At 37.0% G+C, this 20,626-nt stretch overlaps 4 protein-coding genes across 10 annotated transcripts; all 4 read left to right on the forward strand.

Annotated features, from left to right (window-relative positions):
• The first annotated feature begins 32 nt into the window (after positions 1–32).
• On the forward strand, positions 33–3,267 carry mkrn4 (makorin, ring finger protein, 4). Of its 6 annotated transcripts, none has more exons than XM_067393701.1 (8): positions 33–92; positions 924–1,055; positions 1,150–1,427; positions 1,510–1,652; positions 1,734–1,975; positions 2,095–2,205; positions 2,295–2,412; positions 2,523–3,267. In XM_067393701.1, the coding sequence occupies exons 1-8, from the start codon at positions 37–39 to the stop codon at positions 2,640–2,642; spliced, it is 1,200 nt and encodes a 399-aa protein (XP_067249802.1). In that variant the 5' UTR covers positions 33–36; the 3' UTR covers positions 2,643–3,267. The 6 variants fall into 6 exon arrangements, with proteins under 6 accessions (XP_067249802.1, XP_067249803.1, XP_067249800.1 ...); XM_067393702.1 differs by having other exon boundaries at positions 1,510–1,643; XM_067393699.1 differs by lacking the exon at positions 33–92 and adding an exon at positions 353–500.
• A 321-nt stretch (positions 3,268–3,588) lies between these two features.
• Positions 3,589–8,393, forward strand: fance (FA complementation group E). The gene is made up of 10 exons (XM_067393705.1): positions 3,589–3,936; positions 4,633–5,197; positions 5,679–5,723; positions 5,820–5,876; positions 5,971–6,114; positions 6,580–6,703; positions 6,798–6,873; positions 6,995–7,061; positions 7,138–7,263; positions 8,059–8,393. Exons 1-10 carry the CDS (start codon positions 3,734–3,736, stop codon positions 8,158–8,160), a joined length of 1,509 nt encoding a protein of 502 aa, XP_067249806.1. The 5' UTR covers positions 3,589–3,733; the 3' UTR covers positions 8,161–8,393.
• Positions 8,394–9,065: 672 nt separating this feature from the next.
• Positions 9,066–12,141, forward strand: rpl10a (ribosomal protein L10a). Of its 2 annotated transcripts, XM_067393707.1 has the most exons (5): positions 9,066–9,217; positions 10,550–10,630; positions 11,045–11,193; positions 11,342–11,514; positions 11,924–12,141. In XM_067393707.1, exons 3-5 carry the CDS (start codon positions 11,136–11,138, stop codon positions 12,092–12,094), a joined length of 402 nt encoding a protein of 133 aa, XP_067249808.1. In that variant the 5' UTR covers positions 9,066–9,217; positions 10,550–10,630; positions 11,045–11,135; the 3' UTR covers positions 12,095–12,141. The 2 variants fall into 2 exon arrangements, with proteins under 2 accessions (XP_067249808.1, XP_067249809.1); XM_067393708.1 differs by lacking the exons at positions 9,066–9,217; positions 10,550–10,630 and adding an exon at positions 10,672–10,955.
• A 216-nt stretch (positions 12,142–12,357) lies between these two features.
• Positions 12,358–20,510, forward strand: si:ch211-163l21.11 (inositol 1,4,5-triphosphate receptor associated 2). Its single transcript, XM_067395619.1, has 13 exons — positions 12,358–12,477; positions 15,269–15,335; positions 15,435–15,501; positions 15,606–15,633; positions 16,067–16,207; positions 16,300–16,431; positions 16,559–16,706; positions 16,800–16,843; positions 17,015–17,065; positions 17,177–17,301; positions 19,213–19,341; positions 19,981–20,109; positions 20,245–20,510. The coding sequence occupies exons 1-13, from the start codon at positions 12,358–12,360 to the stop codon at positions 20,375–20,377; spliced, it is 1,314 nt and encodes a 437-aa protein (XP_067251720.1). The 3' UTR covers positions 20,378–20,510.
• The last annotated feature ends 116 nt before the right edge of the window (positions 20,511–20,626 follow it).

The following is a 20,626-nucleotide window of genomic DNA, read 5'->3' on the forward strand; positions in this document are numbered from 1 at the left end:
TTAGCTATTCATCAGACAAAGAGGGACAGGCGCAAGATGGAAAGGGACGCACATTCATCCAAAGGCTCAGGAGAAAACAGTGCAGTTTGTAGGTGGGTATGTTCATCAACTGCTAGCATTTTTTGCAGATCAGTAGTATAGTTTACTGCAGTGCTACCAATCAAACCATTATGACACTAAAATATATTTATATATATAAACAAAATCAGCTAATTTTATATGAATTGAATTGCGAGATCAAGTCTCATTTGTATAGATGTCATCTGCCGAAGTCGTTTTTTTATTCTATAGAAAAGACACGGACGTCTCTGGTTGGCCAGCGCGCGTTCTGCGTGACGTGGGTCTCCTGCGCTTCACTCTCGCCAACTCTTCTACCCGTTTACTCGCTCCGACAACTGCATTAAATCAAGTTTTTTTGGAGGTTTTAAAATGGATCGGTATCGCATACCGTACAGACACTCGAGAAAAGGCAGCTTAAATGTGGAAAGAGAGGTTTGCAGGTAGTTTTGTGCTTTAGACTGGAAGAAAAGTTCGTTTTTAGCTCCGATCATCTGTTTGAAAGAGTGACTTTTCCTGCTTTAACGTTTCTCGGCGCAGATGTTTACATCCGGTTAAGGCAGCGAGCGAATTGTTTTAGTTCTAGTAGAGCGAGTTGTGCTGTTACAGCAAACTAATACAAATATACTTTTGGACTGCAACGTGACGTTAGTTGGGAAAAAGACCGTTGCAAGATTTGTTAGTTACTGACCAACAGCTTTCGTTTAGTGCTGTAGTGAGTAACAACACGGACGATCGAGGGCTCAAAACGACTCCATTGTTTTCCTTTTTCCTTTTTTTTAAAATTAAATGCTGCAGCTTTTCGAGTATTTGTGAAATATGATGTTAACAAATGTTTTATATAATGGTCATGTTGTGGTTTGCAGGCAGTTCATCAATGGATCTTGTCGCTATGGTCCGAGCTGTTACTATCTGCACGAGTTTCCTGCAGTACCTTCATTTCAGGTTCACTGTAGGTACTTCCAGAAAGGTGGCTGCTGGTTCGGTGATCGATGCAGGTAAGCAGGAGTTTTTTTAATTTTTTTTTTATTTTTAAACATCAAATATATATAGAAGAACAGCAGGATACAAGTTTCATCTTTCAAATTGCAGGTATCTCCATGTTCCTCAAGGGGGTGAAGGCTCTTCGGGGAGCAGCAGACGTGGTTCAGCACCTGCTGTTTTCCCCTCTGCACTGGCTGGCCGTTCTGACCGCCGGGGATCTGAGCCCTCTCTTCTCCCACCTCAGGGAGCCTACAGCCTGAATCGGAGGGGTTCTGAGCCCCTGGTCACAAGTATGAGCGTGCTGCAGCAGAATTTTGAACGCTTGACCACAGGAATTGCAGAGGAGGAAGAGTTCGGGGTTGTGGAGGATGTACCTCCCCAGCAGGGTATTACTGTTCATTCAGGCTTTTCTTTGAGACTGCGCATCACATTTTCCTTGTATGGTTTTAATTTTGGCATCTACCTCAGGTGCATCGAGATTGCTGCAACAAAGAGGCGCTGCAGACTCCAGTTCTTCACGTAACCACAGCTCTGCCGCATTTATGCCTGGTGCAGCGCCCACTGAAGTCCAAAAAGTAATCGCATCTGAAGCTAAAACACAGGTTGCAAAGGCAATTAATTTCCTGGAGCTTGTAGATGGTGCTTTTTGGGTTTCATCAGCCTGGGTTTAATGAAGTGTTATTGGATTATAGGTGACCAGTTTGCCAGAGAGACTAGATCAGGATGGTGCTGCAGTTTCAATGGAGCAGCAACCTTCAGGGGCCTTTGACCAAAGCAAAGATGTAGCTTGTGGCATCTGTATGGACAAGATTTCCGAGAAGTCCACTGCTCAGGAGCGGCGTTATGGCATCCTACCCAACTGCAATCATGCTTTCTGCATCAGCTGCATTGTTACCTGGCGAAAAACAAAGGACTTCCAGGAGGATGTCATCAAGTGAGTTTTATCTCATTCCCCTTACCCCCCCCCCCCCCCCCTTTTTTTTTTTTTTTTTTTTTTTCTCGTATGAGTGTATTAACCAAATGTATTTATTATTTTAATATCTAAATAAACAGAGGCTGCCCACAATGCAGAGTGAAGTCCTCCTTTTACATTCCCAGCAAGCACTGGGTCTGTGATGGGGAGGAAAAGGCATCATTGATCGCCTCTTTCAAAGAAAGAAGCAGGTTAGAATGGTTCACATTTATGCTGTCAAGTCATCTGTAATAGTTTATTTGACCCTTCACATTGATTCTGGAATTCTGTTTATCTCTAGCAAATTAAAGTGCACTTTCTTCATGCGTCACGGATGCTGCCCCTTTAAATCGGAGTGTATCTACAGTCATGACATGCCCCCTAATCACACACACCGTCGCAGGCGCTCAACACCAAGGGTATCACTTTCTTGATGTTTATTAATATTATTATTATTATTGTTTGTTTGCTATGCTGCTTTGCAGTTATAAGGTTCCTATATTGAACCTCAGTTTTAATCTGTTTTCAGGACACAGCTGAGATGTTGGAGGATTTGGGGATTGATGGCATCCAACTTTGGAGCTACATTTTTGCCCTAACTCTGTTGGATGATGACGACGATGACCTTCTGGATTTTCTTGACGACTAAGGACCTTCAAGAGTCATGTATATGTTGGCTCAGCCTTGAGTGAGCTTTGCTTATCTTCTGCACTGAAATCTAATTGTCCCTTTTTTAGGGTTGGCTTCACTTTAGCTACCCCTACATGTTTGGCTAATTGTTTAGCCATGTAGATTTAGTATGTGTGTTTCTGTATGAGTGTGAAAGTATTTTGCCTTTAGTTTAAGGGAGTTGGTCAAAGTTTGAATGCTCAGATCTCAAATTGAGTTTGTATCTTCAGGTTAGTTTGGGAAGGGACTATGGCAAAAAGTTGAGGATGGGGAAAAAAATTAAAATTGAAAGCATGGTCCCTTATTTCAGCTAGCTTTTTCACTTGTTGATCATTTAATACTTCCATCTGTGCTGCTTCCTGATTGTTGCACCCTCTTGTTTGATACCTTTTGTATGAAATCAGATTTTAATATTTTGTGTACTTCCTAGTTTATATTATTGCCAGTATTCTGTCAAACACTAAACATGCAACCTGTCAGCAGGCTTTGATTTATACTGTTCTCTTCAGCAGTGTTAACAGGTTATACCAGGACTTGATGTCACATTTTATGACTTTTAGTACATGTTTGTATTCAAAGAAAAGTGAAAATAAAAAATGGTTCCACTGTTTGCCTCACTTGATCCTTTTTATAGTGTTTTTTTTTTTTTTTTTTCCCACATGTGCTACCAGTCATGTAGCAACAAAGGCTTTGAGGAAAGTGGGAGGACACATTAGATGGGATTTAACCTGTATTCTAACACTTCCACTTTCAAATTTGATTAAGATAATGTACCGTGGTAAAATTGGTATCCTTATTGCTATCAGAATATTGCCAGAGGGATTATTTATTGTAAGTCTCCTCCAAACCTACAGGTGTCGCCAGTGTATAATAAGCGCTTATTAGAGGCCACAAAGAACTCCATTCGAAATATTGTACACAGACAGCAGTGCTTGCATAAGCTTTCAGCAGTGTAATGAATGATATGTCATTGTCTAAAACTATTTTGTACCATATGTTACTGCTGTATCTGGGACCCTTACGACTTCATTGACCGTAGTAGCAGGCTTAGTCGGTAATTAAAGTCCAGTGATGGATCTGAAAGCTCTGTTGCAGCGTTTCGACGGAAGGTCCCGGTTGCTGGTTCACGCTCTGCATTTAGGAGCAACCGGGACGAACAATGCGCAGACGGTTTTCAATAAACAGCGCAGATGTGATCCAGATTTCACCCTCACTCCGTTTTTAAAGACTCTGTGCCAGCAGGAAGCATATGTGCGCGAGGACGCTCTCGTTCTGTAAGTAGACTGTCATAAACTCAATGACCTCTTGAAGGTAATGTCACCTGGCAAACAAAGTGACAATTATGAAATATTTTACTTCTAAATACTTATTTTTTTATTTTAATTTTCTTTTTGATTTCCACCAGTAACAGTGTCTAATATGGCTGGGTGAGGTTTGGTAAAATATGTTAAGATCCGAAAATAACGTACATATACATTCATTTGCATATACAGTGAAACCAAAATTTATTCAGACACCTTGAACATTTCATTCATTAATAGTTTATTCACTATAGTTTAAAAAAAATGGTAATAAAATATGACAAGATTTCCGAGTTAAACTGTGTCAGAAAAAAAATAATCTTAATTATTTCAGATAACACGAGCAAAACATGGTCAGGTCAAAGTGTCTGAATAATTTTATCAATTTTAGTGGTAGTCCACTGTATGAAGATTTTTTGGGGTATGTCAGTTTATTTTGCTATCTCACTTACATAAATGAATTATAGTGTCCTGCACCCACTGGTAAAAATATATCAAAAATGTCTGAATAATTTTTGGTTTGACTGTATTAACAAAATAGTTGATTATACAATACGTTTTTCTTTTTGAGTCACTGAAAAATGGAAATTAATAATCAATATTTTGAATCTAAAAGTACATTATTATTTTCATATGCATCATTATATGCTGAAATCTTTTGTTTTATAGGAAACCTTTGGTGTGCTTGTTTTCTGAAGACTTTAAGCGAAATCTGCTGTGCTTTCTGCATCTGATTCACCCTGGACTGCCCAAAGACAGTGTTCTCCACCTGCTTCAATGTCTGACTCAGGATGATGGAGAAAATCAGTGGGCTTGTGCCTTAATCAAGCAGCTCCAAAGAGATATTGAGGGCACTAGGAAAGGGACCATCCTCACCTCAAACTGTACAAAGACACTAAAGAGTCTCTGTGCGAGATTCAGGGATGCTAATGCGAAGGGAAGATGGGCCTCTTGTTTTGAGGGGCTTAAAACAGAGGGTAAAGAGACTGACATGTCAGTTTTATATCAGAAAAAAAGGAAAAGTGACAACATGGATCATGATGGAGAAGTTCAGGAAGATCATCAAAGTAAAAGGGTAAAGATGGATTTCTCTCCAAGTAAAGAACAAGAGAGGTTGCCTGAAGAGGAGGAACATAAAATGAGAACAACACAGCAGAACCAGAGCGCTGCCTCTGTTTCACAGGCTCATTCTGATCTTTTGGGGTCTTCAAAAAACCTGCCAGACCACATGAAGGTAAAGTGAATTTCAGTGCGGTTAAACTGATTTTTCATGCCCACAAATAGCCTCGGTAATGATTTACAATAATGTCTCTCTTTAGTTAATCCACCAACTAACATGAACTAATAATGAGCATTACATTTTTTTATCAAAAATGTTCATGTTCATGTTAGTTAAAAGTAACCGTTAACTGCTGTTAACAGATAAAACATTCAACCTTAAAATGTTTTAGTAATTGTTGAAATTAACATTAATTAAGATTAATAAATGCTGTATAGAAGTTCATTGTAAGTCCACGTTAAATAATGTAGTCAAGTAATGTAAATAAATTAAACCTTATTGTAAAGTGTGTTACCATAATCTGTTAATGTATAAACCTCAGGAAAGTTGCTGTTCTTCAGGATAGGAAAAAAAATATGTTTTTTCTTCATGTTTTTTCATGTTCTTGTGTCAGAATTTATGAATAAATTTCTAATATTTAAACATTCCTTTTTAGGCTGCCATTCCTGTGATTAAAGAATTACTAGATACAAAGTCAGAGGTAAAAAAAAACTTTTTTATTATGCAAATGTAACTTCTATAAATCATTCCATTTATATATATATATTTCTTTTTTTTCTTTTTTTTTTCTTCACAGTGGGATGAGAGCTCTGTGTCTGCTCTGAAAGTATTTCATGAATGTGACCCCAATGAGGTTTGTGGTGGTTCAGTTGAAAATGAAATGCTTTTTAACATTTGTTACTCCATAAATGTTTCCATCAGTATAAATTAGTTGTATCTGATCACAGGTGGAGGTATTGTGTTCACTGCTGTCTTTGTCCGAAGCATCTGAACAGAGTTTACCTCAGTTCTGTAGCTGCCTGTTGAAACTGTCCCCAGACCTCAGTCACAGCACTGCTTCTGCTGTGATCACACACCTGCTGCTCCACAAGGTCAGTACGTTTGTTTGTCACATATTACGATCTTAAAATTTCATTAAAGTAATTAAAATATGAATAATATATACACATACTTATTTATATCACAAAATAGATATGCTATAGCTACACACACACACACACATATAGAATGATAGACTTATAGAATAGATTCATATAGACAAACATATCAGAATGATTTCTAAGGATAATGTGAAACTGAAGACTGGAGTAATGATGCTGAAAATTTAGCTTTACCATCACAGGAATAAATTACATATTAAAATATATTCAAACAGAAAACAGTATTTCAAAATATTAATGTTGTTACTGAATTTTTTATCAAATAAATGCAGCCTTGGTGAGCATAAAAGACTTCAAAAAAATCAAAAACAACCTTTTTTATATTGATATTTTAATTTTTGGCTTTTGCCAGATTAAAAGCTCAGTCGCACTTATATTTATTTATTTCTGTCTCAGATTGTGTCCCTTGCAGAACCTGCTTCTCGCTGTTTGGTAACAGCCGTAATGTCTCTTTGCACTCGTTACCCCAGGCCAACCTGCCAGGCTCTAATAGAGCCAGTTTTACGAAAGGGACAAACTGGTATGAGTAAATTTTGTTTTTATGGATTTTGATTGGATTTACCATTTTTATTCATATACTTTTTCATTAAACACTAATTGTATGTTTTCTTTAGGAAGCGCCCAGGCAGAGTTACTCTGTAGACTGGTTGTGGACTGCCTTGAGCCACATCACAGGCCTCTTGTATTTCGGTCAGTCTGAATCTTACAATTCAACTGTTAGATTGAAATAAGCCTTGGTAATTGCATGTTTGAATAATTTAACAGGTTGACAGAGTTTTACTAACTATAGAAATTTGCATTCAAATCTTAGGACAATACTTGGAGTGTCCTGGAATGAGAATGTGTTATCAGTCATCCATGCATTGCTAGATTCAAAGGTACTTAAGAAATTTCTTTTGAATCATAAAAGATGTTTTAGTCCTATGTTAATGATTTCTGTTGTTATGCTCACAGCTTGATCTGATTGAGGAGGATTTCTCTGTCTTCACCGACCAGCTTCGCAGTCAGTCTCCATATTTTAGCAAATCTATGAAGTTTGCCAAGATGTTGCTGAGCGTCTTGACCAAATATCAGTCACATGTGAGTATAACTGTAATGTATGGAAATAACCCAAGTTTTGCAAAAAACCCTGACCATAACCTTCAACCACAATATTATTAAAGGGTTAGTTCACCCATTCTACACCCATAAGACCCTTGTTCATCTTCAGAACACAAATTAAGATATTTTGATTAAATTCGATGGCTCTGTGAGGCCTGCATTCACACCAATGACACTTCCAATTTCAAAACACTGCTTCAGAGCTTTGCGAATCGAATCAGTGACTCACGAAAGTCACGTGATTTCAGCAGTTTGATAGGAGATCAGAGTCACTGATTCGATTGGTAAAGCTATATTGTTGAAAAGTTTTTTCCTTATTTTGTTTTTTTGGTGCACAAAAAGTATTCTAGTCACTTTATAATATTAAGGTTGTACTACTGAACTCGCATGAACTGTTTTTAAATATGTTTTGAGTACCTTTATGGATCTTGAGAGGAAGTGTCAATGCTGTGAATGCAGGCCTCACTGAGCCATCGGATTTAATCAAAATATCTTAATTTGTGTTCTGAAGATGAACGAAGGTCTTACGTGGGTGTAGAACGACATGAGGGTGAGTAATTAATGGGTGAACTAACCCTTTAAGTATAATTTTATGGTCCTCAGCATCAGGAGTACTAAGAAACCTATTCTCCATACACAAATTACTGAGGCATATGATAGTAACTAATAAACATCACAACAATAAATATCTACATTAAAATGTTTTTTAAAAAGCTAGTGTAAAACTGCTGATTAATAAGGTGTTTTATTTGATTTATTTGTTTTGCATTTCAGGTAAATTCTGCATGCCACCACACACTTTCCAGCTGCTTGTCTTTCAATGAAACCTTCCTCAAGAAATCATTGCAGGCTGCATTAAAACGGATTTCTCTTTGAAACATTATTCCCATTTTAAATGACACTTTAGTGCATGAGTTTTGGTTGATCTGATTGTATTATTTTTCTAAATATATTTTGTAAATGTAATAAAAACTTATACATACTGCATAGTTGTATTGGGATAAAAAAATATACATTTTGAATGGGTTAACATCAATACTTGATTATCAAATTATTTATTAAACTTTATATTTAATTAAATCTGAATTTGTATTAATTAAATTATTTGTACTGCACACATTTGAATGATTAAAATAAACATATACATATAAGAAAAGATATTTGTTTGGTTTTTTTTCATCATACTAATTTTGTAAATTTATTGTAATTGTACATGGCGAATAAACTATTCTGACAAAAAAAAAATTGTTTGTGAAATTTAAAGTTTTCTTGTATGGTTTCTGTGGCCACAACAATCATGGCTGCTCCGGAAGTCCGTTTTTCACACACTGACTGGCGCATATATTCTGCGCAACTTCCCTTCATCCTTCCTTTTTCGAGCTCCGTGTGAGGGGGGAGACATCACGGCAAAATGAGGCACGTGAGAAATATTCATATATATGCATTTATAACGTGTTTAAGTCCCTATTAATTTTTATTTTACCTTTTTATGGGTATGTGAGCGAATCTATCGTCAAGCAATGTCAGTCGGACATTCTGATATTTTCTTTGATTTTAACAGTCGAGCAGTTTTTGAGCGCTGCGGCGCAGTATAGTGGGCCATCTCCAATGCAATCCGGTTTAATCTGAGAATTGTTTAACTTCATCTAAAATTATAGTCGTCTAGAAGGCTGTTATTCATAGATAACATTATTAATATCGATATATTGAAGTTTAAAAACGGCGTTTTGAGGCATGTTAATGTATTTTCCGGGCAATCTGCTTACGTAGTCATCGCGACATTTATGCACTCGAGACACTCCAGAGTAACCGTAGTCGTACAATTTAATCACATTTTTATCTAATTTTTATTTTTTTACAGCAAGGTCTCAAGAGACACTTTGTACGAGGCTGTTCGGGAGGTCCAGTCTGGTTCCCGTCGTAAGAAGAGAAAGTAAGACTCGGACCATATTGTTTTCCCCAATAACTGGCAGAAATTATATATATATATATATAAATAATTTTTTTTTTTTTTTTTATTATTCAACGAGCAAGTATTTTAATAGTGAACCATGCATTTTTCTAAATCTCTAATACTCCCATTGTGGAGTATTTGAGATTGCTGCTAGTGTTTAATACATCAAGACTACAGATCTATTTATAGCTCTTTGTATCGTTGCAAATAACTATGTAGTAGTACCTAATGAGCAGTTAAAAGTTTAGTTCACCCAAAAATGAGAATTGTCACTAATTACTTACCCTCATCTCGTTCGAAACCCGTAAGACCTTTGTTCATTTTCAGAACTCAAATTAAGATATTTCTGTTGAAATCTGATGGCTCAGAAAGGCCCCCATAGAGGGAATGTAATTTCCTCTCTCAAGACCCATAAAAGGTAGTAAAGACGTTGTTACAAAGTCCATCTCACTACAGTGGTTCTACAATCATTTTATGAAGCGACAAGAATAGTTTTTGTGTGCAAAAAATAAATAACGACTTGTATAGTGATGGGCCGATTTCAAAACACTGCTTCCTGAAGCTTCAAAGAGTTATGAATCAGTGTATCGATTCATGAGTCGGATCACCAAAGTCATGTGATTTCAGCAGTTTGACACGCGATCCGACTCATGAATCGATACACTGATTCATAACTCTTTGAAGCTTCAGGAAGCAGTGTTTTGAAACCGGCCATCTCTATACAAGCCGTTAAGTTTTTTTTTTGTGGTTTTTGCGCACAAACTATTCTTGTCACTTCATAAAATGATTGTAGAACCACTGTAGTGAGATGGACTTTGTAGCGACATCTTTAGTACTTTTTATGGATCTTGAGAGAGGAAATGACATTGCTGGCTATGGAGGCCTTTCTGAGCCATTGGATTTCAACAGAAATATCTTAATTTGTGTTCTGAAGATGAACAAAGGTTTTACGGGTGTCGAACGACATGAGGGTAAGTAATGACAGAATTTTCATTTTTGGGTGAATTAACCCTTTAATATTGAACTGAATAGGTATCAGCAACAATTGGAATTCATGTTAGAATTGTGTAGTTTATCTGAACTTTTTACCCAGTAGTAGTGTCACAATTGGGATAGTGATTTGTATAAAAGAAACTAGTCACTAGTACTCTTGAAAGTTAACTTCTGATGAACAACAAAACTATTGGATTACTTGCTTGATTAAATTATAATTAAATGGTTAAAAGGAATAATTGTTTAAATGCCTCTGCTTAAACACAGCACCACCAGTTAACTGCAAATGGGGTATTTATAATAACTTTTATATTTAAGGTTTCTTGAGACTGTGGAACTGCAGATCAGCTTGAAGAACTACGATCCCCAGAAGGACAAGCGTTTCTCAGGCACTGTCAGGTTCGGACCTTTACTGTATCACCCAGCCTTCTTGCAGCTTGCCCTTTGCTTTGCCTGAATAAATCTCAATGTCTTGACATGGATTAGTTATCCACTTGATTAAATTGCATGAACAGGCAGGTTAAAGGCAGGCAGTTGAGAACCGCCTCGGGTAGTCTGACTGAACCACCCATCTTCAGGGTTGGTGAAGCAGGCGGACCCCTACCCTGGGTCTTAAAACATGAGGGGAGGTTATAGGTGACTGTTTTTATGCCGTCATACCTAAACCGACCATTTTGTTAAATGCCTGTGCTATCGACACCTGATGCCAGCTGAGGTGGTATGGGTAAGACTCTTCTGATCTGCCTCACATGGGTTGAAAGGGGTCTGATATGCTTATGTTTGTCAGTCTGTTTAATCCGTCGCTCCTCGCAGGCTGAAGACAACCCCACGCCCCAAGTTCTCCGTGTGTGTCCTTGGTGACCAGCAGCATTGTGATGAAGCCAAAGCCGCCGAGCTTCCACACATGGACATCGAGGCTCTTAAAAAGCTCAACAAGAACAAGAAAATGGTGAAGAAGCTGGGTGAGTTGTTGTTGTTTTTGTTTGTTTGTTTGTTTTTTTTCTGGAAATGTGCTCAACAGAACATAAGCGATTTAAATTAGAAGACTTGCATGTGCTCTGTGCTCATTCTGGATTGAGTCTGCATAATGATCCTCTTGTTCTCCTTTAGCAAAGAAGTATGATGCTTTCCTGGCCTCTGAGTCTCTGATCAAGCAGATTCCTCGTATCCTGGGACCTGGCCTCAACAAGGCAGGAAAGTTTCCCTCTCTGCTCACCCATAATGAGAACCTGGGCACCAAGGTGGATGAAGTGAAATCCACCATCAAATTCCAGATGAAGAAGGTATATTTATTGTAGTGAAATCTAAATTGCATCACTTTTTCACTCGAGCATGCACTAGTGTTCAAAAGACTTTTTTTTTTTTTTTTAAATAGTTTTACCAAATTGATCAAGTCTCAGCCTCCACAAAGCAGCACAACTGTTTTCAACATTGATAAGAGAAGTTTGAGCCCCAAATCGGCATATTAGAATAATTTCTGAAGGATCATGTGACACTAAAGATGGGTGATGCTGAAAATTCAGCTTTGCCATCACAGGAATACATTACATTTTTAAATATATTTTAATTGCAAGGTGTGTTGTATGTGCTGTTTGAGAGACTTAATTTTATTAATGACTGTATTTGTCCAACTGAGAAAATTGTGCTTTGTGACTATTTGAAAAGTTTATAACGGTCATCTGTCATGTTCAGGTTCTGTGTCTGGCTGTGGCTGTTGGTCATGTCAAGATGACCGAGGAAGAGCTGGTCTACAACATCCACCTGGCTGTGAACTTCCTGGTGTCTCTGCTGAAGAAGAACTGGCAGAACGTCAGAGCTCTCTACATCAAGAGCACCATGGGAAAGCCACAGCGCCTCTATTAAAGACTTTGTTCCATAATTTTCTACAATAAATGTGGAGTTGGTCCAAATCTTTTGTTTCTTTCTTGTGTCATTCATGATCTTTAAAATATATGCTAAATTTGCTGATGATTGACCAGTTATATCAGCTTCTGGTGCTTTCGTTTGCTAAACCATGCCATCCAGGTATCTTGTCCAAATCTGTGCACACGCAGTACTCAAATCCAGCAAAAGAAAGAGTTTGACCAATCTGAGCGATGGGTTCAGTTCCCAAATAGCAAGCGGGGATGATTGACTGCGTACGGCCTATCAATAAAATGAGACTGCAAATCGACAGCAACACAAAATCCCGCTCGATCCCTCCTTCCATTCCCGCTGTCTCAGTGACTGAGTCTCAAGCGAGGACAGTACAGTAGTCACGGTACTTAAGATAAACTGGTATGAAATGCTCAAGTGATGTTAAACAAATCTAAATCGAATTGAAATCGCTATATGGGTTGGTGTTATGAAAATGTGATGTGACTGATAAGCGCAAGGCTGGAGAAACAGGCCTTTATTTATTCTCCGTGTTAAGAAACGTAGCCTACATGTGTTGTGTTATTGTGTTAATACTAAAGTACCTTTATATGACATAGCCTACTTATTTTGTATGAAAACTAGCACATTAGTTACTTATGCATTTAAAATGACCGTTGTCTCAATGCTGCGTGAGCTCATAAACAAACGCGCGCGCACAGGAGATCATTGTAAAATGAAAGTTGCCGTGCTTGGTTTAAAATTTGTTCTTGCTTGCCTTTGTCTGTCAGAAAACATTTTTAATTATCCACCCGTGTTTTAAGATTCGGTAAATGACCAACGCTTTAGTTAACAACCCCTCGTTATATGACTAACTTATTTATATTCTTGAATACTCGATTCGTTTTGCTCTTATTGGTCCTTTCTATTCATTGTCAACAGTTTTCTATAAATGTTTGTACTGGCTAACCTTTTATTCAGCGAATGTTTGTCTTCTTTATAATTCAAAGACCGCATGTTACAAATAGAAACCCTTTTTTCTGTGGTATTTATTATATTTGGATATTAAAATAATAAATTAAAGGTGCTCTAAGTGATCCTGGATGGAGTAACTTCCTGTTGACGTTCGAAGTGTTGTCAAACAAAACAGAGGCTAGCTAGACCCTCCTCCTCCTCCTCCTCCTCCCCTCCCCTCCCCTCCCCCCCGTGCTTCCTGAAACGGTCATGAATGCGAATTTAAAATCATTCTTGTCGGTTATTGGCTGGAGCATGTTTATTGTTTCGTGGTCCAGGCTGCACCAGTTTGTTTTCATTGCCGTTCGGAGCTTGTGGCGACTACAGAGACTGCGTTTTTTTACAGTGTGTTCAGGGGACAGGCAGCTAGCGGATAATGAGGAGATGTTTGCTGTATGTGACAAAAAAAGTTTTTGGCCTAAAAACTCGTGACATTGCTTTTAAATTAATCACTACAGCAGTTTTCTAAGGGTTTCTTAAATGTAGACTAGTTTTCATTACAAAACCTGTATAAACGACTCAACTGTTAGGTTAGTTGTATGTAAATATAGCCTACTTGAAATTGCAAACAAAAAATTTCTGTCCATATTAAATATATGAATGCAATATTAATTATGAATTAAAAAATGCTTTTGAGCAGGTGTAGTGAAATTTTTAATTGTCAAATTAAAAAAAACTTTAACAGTCAAAATTAGGTTAACGAAGATGGGTGTGCATGTGTGTGTTGTATTCGCAAAAATGTAAAAAATTATATGCCCCCCCAAAAAAGTGTCCCGTCCCGTCACACTGGTACTCGAAAAAATTTTCCAAGGTTGGCAGGTCTGTTTATAGACTGGTTTAGTGTGATAAGCTTCACTGTATGCAGTTCATAGTAAAAGCTTGATTATAAAGTGCTTCATGCATTCATATTGGCACCTGAATTATATATTGTAGTAAGCACACCATAGAAAGTAAATTTTTTTGCATTTGTTTTGTACTGTTTTTCTGTCAATGTCTGTCATGCTAGTGTATGTGGCAGCCATGACATGTCTAAAACTGCCACCTCTATCTCTTAATGAGATTATGTAGTGCCTGTTAGGAGTAAGAAAGGTGGAGAGCAAGAAATCACAGTAAATGTCATGGTAAGAAAGCATTTGTCTTCATTTACCATTACTTTGTTTTGTGGTTGTTCTCTTGAGTGGAGCAGTATATCTGTTTTCCAATCCAATTGTGGTTTGAAAGAATTTATGTAATGTTTGAGGGCTTTTCATGGAGGACAGTAATATGTATGCAGAATTCATAGCTCTTTATCTTGAGTTTTTTTTTTCTTCCCTCACCATGGTGATGGAGAAATAAGAATACGCTTTACGATCTGAATTTTATCGTTTTAGACTAAAATCTCAGTTCTTAAACTTTTTTTGACTTGGAATGAATATGCAGATTAAAACTTAGTTTGTGAGGAAAAATAGTCATCTAATCCATTCATTACTATATCCTCCTGGGACCCAGAAAAAGGTGGGTTTTTTTTTTCTTTTTTCTTTCTTTTTTTTCCTTTTCTCCGTGTCATTAAATTGTAGTGGACACCAGGACTAAGTTGTTTATAAAATGAAATGACAATTACATTTGTTTTGTTTTTAAATAAATTTTTAGGCTTCAGGATTTTTTTTTAACTAAACTTTGTTTAAAGATGATTCTCAACTGTTATGAAAGATACATGGGTTTTCCCATTCAATAATGCATCTATACACTGTATCTAATTTGCATATTAATGTGTTCTTGGGGCAACGTATTGGAAAAAAAAAAGTGTAATAATTGGCAACATTTTCATAATATCTAATAATTAATAGGAACATTGATAAATAATTTATTTCACTATTCACTTGTGTCTCCCAAAATGCCTGATAAACATGAGTCCTGGTGTCCTATACAGTGGACATGTACAAATTCGATGTCCTTTTGATTAGAAACACCATCATATTTTCCTGAGATGTTGATTTATAACAAACAAGTTGAAAATTAATCAGATTTAAATGATAATTACAAAATATATTACAATAAGAGTGCTAATTTTGATCATTAAATTAATGTCAGTCATATTTAAAGACCAAGGAGAAGTTGTTGTCATTGTGAAACCTCCAAAAATTTGGTATCTACTTGGTTAACTATACATTACAATTCATTAATGGTTAGGCCTGTGAAGACCCGCAAGTGCTGACCAACAACCAAACAGAGAACAGTGGGAATGACTGTGAGGAAGGTAACACTTCAACAAAACCATTTACTCAATACATCCTGCTTATTCTTAATCATCAGGGTATATGATTAACTATTAAGTGACTTTCTTTCTCTTCTGAAGGATCTAGACACGAGAACCACATTTCCTTAGAAGAGCCGTCTGTTATCGAGAGGCTGGGTCCTAACAGGTGATTTACTCAAACAACTCTAGCTTTATATTCGTTGGATATCCAAGTATATGATTCTTCCTTTGTGGACATAAATTCCTATGTCTTATTTTACTCTATCATAGTGATGACTTGACAGAGGAGGAACTGGAGGTCAGTCCATTTTATTATTAAAATGTATAAAATAGCCTATACAGTTCTTTCAAGTGTGGTATAACTTATTTTTTTTCTATGTAGATTCATTTTTTTATCTAAATAAATGCATTTTTATTGAATTCAATTAATTTTCATTTGAATTCAGTTTTGAAATCAGGGATTCTTAAACTTTTTTGTCAGCTGAAACCCTTTGATTTAAAATACTTAATTGAAGTAGTCCTATTACCCAATTTTTCGATAATATTTCAATAATTTAACAACCCATTCACATGTTCATGGATCTCTGATGTCACAGGACATGCAGGTAAAAAAATATTGAATCTTTTTTTGTGTGTTCTATTTTGATATAAGATTTAAACTTATTTAAATATATTTCTAAGTATGTTAAATATTTCTTTTTTTTTTCCTAAATTTTTTGCTGCGATCACAGGCTGCTTTCTCTCGGCTGTCTGTGGCCTTTCGCTGTGACCAGTTCACTCTGTGTCAAAGGCTGGAGACTGAGGAACATGCTCGGGACAGTGCTGAGGACAACCTCAAACTGGAAGTGGAAAGAGGCTTGGAAATAATTGAGGTATGACTACAATCTGAGAACAGCTTTTTTTAATTATTTATTTTTTTGGATTCAGCCTTTGCCAATTCTTGGAGTGTATTTTTTTTCACTAGACACTCAAGGGAATGTGTTTAGATATCAAACGGGCCAGGCTCCTTCAGCGCCTTGAGCTTTGTCTTAACATTATCGGGGGCACCATCGGACGAATCTCCAACACAGCAGAGGTTCTTGGGGCAGTGCATCAGGTATCGGTCCATACTTGATCTTACCCTGGATAGCAAAGCCAGAGAACATTACAGTGGGTCCCACTAAGTTGGAAGTTCAATAAAAGGCCTTTTAATATGTAAAATCCCATTCTGTCTCTGTGAGTAGGAGGCTAAAGTGAGCCATGCAGTGGAACTGATGGTGGCTCATGTGGAGAACCTGAAGCTCCGCCACGAGAGAAACAGCATTGAATTGGAGGAAATGAAGAAACAAATGGAGAAAAGCAGCAGAGAGCGATATGTCTGTGAGCAGTGGGGTAGGAGAACACCCATTCGGGTTCTCTCTTGATGTTAAAGTTGTGATGCATCCACCTGCATTTTTAATTTTTCTTTTTTGTTTATTACTGCAGAGGAAATTGACTCTGTTGATAAGCTGGAAAAAGACTCACAGAAGGTACTGATTGCATACTTGTTCAGTTTTATTCAGTCAAATGTCTTTTTCAATTAATTTTTTTTTCCAATTTATGTAGACAAGTAATTTGTAGTTTAGTGTGAATTAAATGATTTGTTAGAATATTATCTGATTGATAACACCTGTCTCTTTTCTCTTCTGTCTCACTCTCAGCCACATTTACGGCGTAGAATCAGTACAAATGTCATCACAAAGCAAATCCAGGTTGTGCAAAATGAGTTTCGTTCACTCAATTAAATTTTTAACCATAAAAAACATCAGATGTTATCAGTCTAAATTTAGTTTAACTGTACTTTGTTTCTCTTTTATTTAAAGAGACAAAAATTAATGGAGTCAGAAGCTCTATTATCTTCAGTGTCCAATGAGATAAGTGACAGAGACAGAGAATCAAACACAAAGAAACCAGACCACACAGAAGACTGCCTTCTAGTGGACAGAGGGTAATTTGGATACAGTATATATTTAAAGGTGCCCTAGAACTTAAAAAAAAAAGATGTAATATAAGTCTAAGGTGTCCCCTGAATGTGTCTGTGAAGTTTCAGCTTAAAATACCCCATACATTTTTTTAATAAATTTTTTTAACTGCCTATTTTGGGGCATCATTATAAATGAGCCGATTCAGGGCTACTGGCCCTTAAATTCTCCTGCTCCACGCCCACAGAGCTCGCGCTTGCCTTGAACAGTGTATAAACAAAGTTTACACAGCTAATATAACCCTCAAATGGATCTTTACAAAGTGTTCGTCATGCATGCGGCATGTATGCGTCGGATGAGTATTGTATACTGTTAAATTGTTTACATTTGATTCTGAATGAATTTGAGGCTGTGCTCTGTGGCTAACGGCTAATGCTACACTGTTGGAGAGATTTATAAAGAATGAAGTTGTGTTTATGCATTATACAGACTGCAAGTGTTTAAAAATGAAAAAAAAACGACGGCTCTTGTCTCTGTGAATACAATAAGAAACGATGGTAACTTTAACCACATTTAACAGTACATTAGCAACATGCTAACAAAACATTTAGAACAACAGTTTACAAATATCACTAAAAATATCATGATATCATGTCAGTTATTATTGCTCCATCTGCCATTTTTCGCTGTTGTTCTTGCTTGCTTACCTAGTCTGATGATTCACCTGTGCAGATCCAGACGTTACTAGCTGCCCTTGTCTAATGCCTTTCATAATGTTGGGAACATGGGCTGGCATATGCAAATATTGGGGGCGTACACCCCGACTGTTGCGTAACAGTTGGTGTTATGTTGAGATTCGCCTGTTCTTCAGAGGTCTTTTAAACAAACATAAGAAGGAGGAAACAATGGAGTTTGAGACTCACTGTATGTCATTTCCATGTACTGAACTCTTGTTATTTGACTATGCCAAGATAAATTCAATTTTTCATTCGAGGGCACCTTTAAAATCTGTAGCGACAGAACTTTTTTCCTGTTTAGAGCACAGCAGGAATGACTTAGTTTTGTAGGCAGAAACCCGGAAATTATTTTTTTTTAGCACTTCAGTTTCCATCGCCTCAAAGTCAATGGGCTTTTGATTAAATGCCTTAAATAAGGTCTGTGGATAACATAAGCCCAAGATATTTTCACGTTTTATTATACAACATAAAATACATCAGTAATACCCCACTAATGCTTTTTTTTTCACTTGGCTTTCACTAACAAATGGCTAAATGGGACTACAGGGGTTGTCAGGGACATTAAACATCATTACGCCCAAACAGGAAAACTCATCTACTCACTAGTCTGCTATCAAAGCCTTGTTGTGTTTATAATCATACTCTAACTCAAACTTCCAGGGAAAATGACCGAAAGAGTGGTTTGAAGCTTAATGATGCAACCGTGTTGTTTTTTTCTACTTCTGGCGATTGCATTTAGGCTTCAGAATTCATAAATGTTGAACAAAACTAAATCTAAATTTTGTGGTCGCAGAGCGTATTCTGTGAAAAATCCTATTGGGTTTTGTCCAGGGAACCAAGGTGATGCTAACTTCTGGGTTGGCTTTCCAAAATCATCACTACAGCACTCTATTGTGGCGTACATCTGACTGAAACAGATTATTGAAAAAGAAGAAAACATAGGGTGGAGACTTGGTTTTTAAAATGAAATGCGTTGTTGAACAATTCACATTAAGATAAATAACATGCATTTAGAAAGTACATGGTGAATTTTGGCCATTTAGTCAACATGAAATTAAATTTGGCCCTAGTGAAGTCCTGTCCTAATGTTTTTCTTCTTACATATGATATATCTTTTACTGTAAAATACATAACATTTGAAAGTAAAATTGGTTGACTTTTATGTGCTGATACCATATCCAAAGTCTCACACTACTTAAGGCAAGCAGCACCTCGAGAGGACAGCCCCTCACAAACTGCCATGGTGAATGACCCTGAGGAGACATCCTCTGCCCAAGTTCTTCCCAGCCAGACTCTGAGACTTGAGCAGGACCCCTTCTATGTAAAAAAGTAGGTCACTTAAAACATGGACACATTGCTTTTAAAAATCCTGGAGAAGAACTTTCATGAATAAATTCAAATGTACTTAACTACAATATACTTAAAAATGGAAATGTTTTTCCTTTGCTTATTTCATGTACAGACAACAGCGTTTTCAAAACGATCCCTGTTCACAAGGATTCGCAAAAATGACTAAAAACGCTGCGAATAAATGACAGGCCAGTAGTTGGCGATGTCACTTTGTAAAGAAACATTATGCATCTATAGACTAACCACGTAATGCGCATGATGTGACCTTTTTCGCAAATCTGCATTTTTGTTGTTTACATGGAGCCGATAATGGTATCGTTTTCAACAACTTGGTTTTTCCAGTAGGGTTTGAAATCGGGTTTCAAAATACAACTCAAACTGGTAGCTGGTCCAAGCTGGTTTAAGCTGGTCCATACTGGTCATTAGCTGGTCCACGAGCACCACCAGCTTGGACCAGATAATGACCAGCTCAACCAGGTCTCTACAATTTTGGACCACATAATGATTCCATTTTAAGTGAAAACGGTGTTGTGTAAACGAGCCCTTAGACTGTTGATTTTATGTCTGCTACAGTCAAATAGTGGTTTATTAATTGTTTGATAATTATTAAAATAACAGAAACACAAGTTCACTGGCAGTGTTACCTCATCAAAGGCTGAGGAGGAAGGCGGCGCTGGAGCACAGTCATGCCAGGCTCAAGAGATCTGAGCACAACCTCAGAGACTGTGATAGATGTGTCATTAGCTTGTGAGTTACACTTAATACTTAATACACATACTGCTTATTTACTAGCTTATTCTTTTATTAATTGAATTATTAATGTATTCATATTCAATTTCTGAACTCACTGATCACTTGTATTGTTTGATCACCTGCCTGCAGACAGCGCCCCCTGATGCAATGGATGTATCACTGCCGCTGGATAATCTTGGCCATCTACCTCACTGTTCTTTGCTCAATCATAATATTAGCCATATTAGTGTGGCTGCTGCAAACACCTGTCTTATGGATGTGAAAAAATTATAATAAATATCCATAGAAACTGTTAAAAGTACTGTTGATAGCTTTTGGTTACTGAATGGTCAATGTTTTAACTGTTTTACGGAAAACTCTTTAATGTATAGTTTGGAAATGGTCTCAGAATAAAAATCTTGCACTAGCATTTATGTCAATGTATATTATACAACTGTTTTCTGTTTTATTCAGTGTAAATGAAATATTTGAAAATATGACAAAAATACACAAGACATACTAGTGAGGACCT

The sequence above is a fragment of the Chanodichthys erythropterus genome, chromosome 9 (genome assembly GCF_024489055.1).
Source record: "Chanodichthys erythropterus isolate Z2021 chromosome 9, ASM2448905v1, whole genome shotgun sequence".
Classification (NCBI taxonomy): Eukaryota; Metazoa; Chordata; class Actinopteri; order Cypriniformes; family Xenocyprididae; genus Chanodichthys; species Chanodichthys erythropterus.

Bases quoted from the DNA above. Each gene is read 5' to 3' on its own strand.
- rpl10a (XM_067393707.1), top strand. From the start codon at position 11,136: ATGGACATCGAGGCTCTTAAAAAGCTCAACAAGAACAAGAAAATGGTG. The intron at 11,194-11,341 runs GTGAGTTGTTGT...GTTCTCCTTTAG, and splicing joins GAAAATGGTGAAGAAGCTGG to CAAAGAAGTATGATGCTTTC. The intron at 11,515-11,923 runs GTATATTTATTG...TGTCATGTTCAG, and splicing joins TCAAATTCCAGATGAAGAAG to GTTCTGTGTCTGGCTGTGGC.
- si:ch211-163l21.11 (XM_067395619.1), top strand. From the start codon at position 12,358: ATGATTGACTGCGTACGGCCTATCAATAAAATGAGACTGCAAATCGAC. The intron at 15,336-15,434 runs GTAACACTTCAA...TCTCTTCTGAAG, and splicing joins TGGGAATGACTGTGAGGAAG to GATCTAGACACGAGAACCAC. The intron at 16,707-16,799 runs GTAGGAGAACAC...TTATTACTGCAG, and splicing joins ATATGTCTGTGAGCAGTGGG to AGGAAATTGACTCTGTTGAT.
- fance (XM_067393705.1), top strand. From the start codon at position 3,734: ATGGATCTGAAAGCTCTGTTGCAGCGTTTCGACGGAAGGTCCCGGTTG. The intron at 5,877-5,970 runs GTTTGTGGTGGT...ATCTGATCACAG, and splicing joins ATGAATGTGACCCCAATGAG to GTGGAGGTATTGTGTTCACT. The intron at 6,115-6,579 runs GTCAGTACGTTT...TTTCTGTCTCAG, and splicing joins CACACCTGCTGCTCCACAAG to ATTGTGTCCCTTGCAGAACC.
- mkrn4 (XM_067393699.1), top strand. From the start codon at position 430: ATGGATCGGTATCGCATACCGTACAGACACTCGAGAAAAGGCAGCTTA. The intron at 1,056-1,149 runs GTAAGCAGGAGT...TTCAAATTGCAG, and splicing joins TGGTTCGGTGATCGATGCAG to GTATCTCCATGTTCCTCAAG. The intron at 2,413-2,522 runs GTATCACTTTCT...ATCTGTTTTCAG, and splicing joins GCAGGCGCTCAACACCAAGG to GACACAGCTGAGATGTTGGA.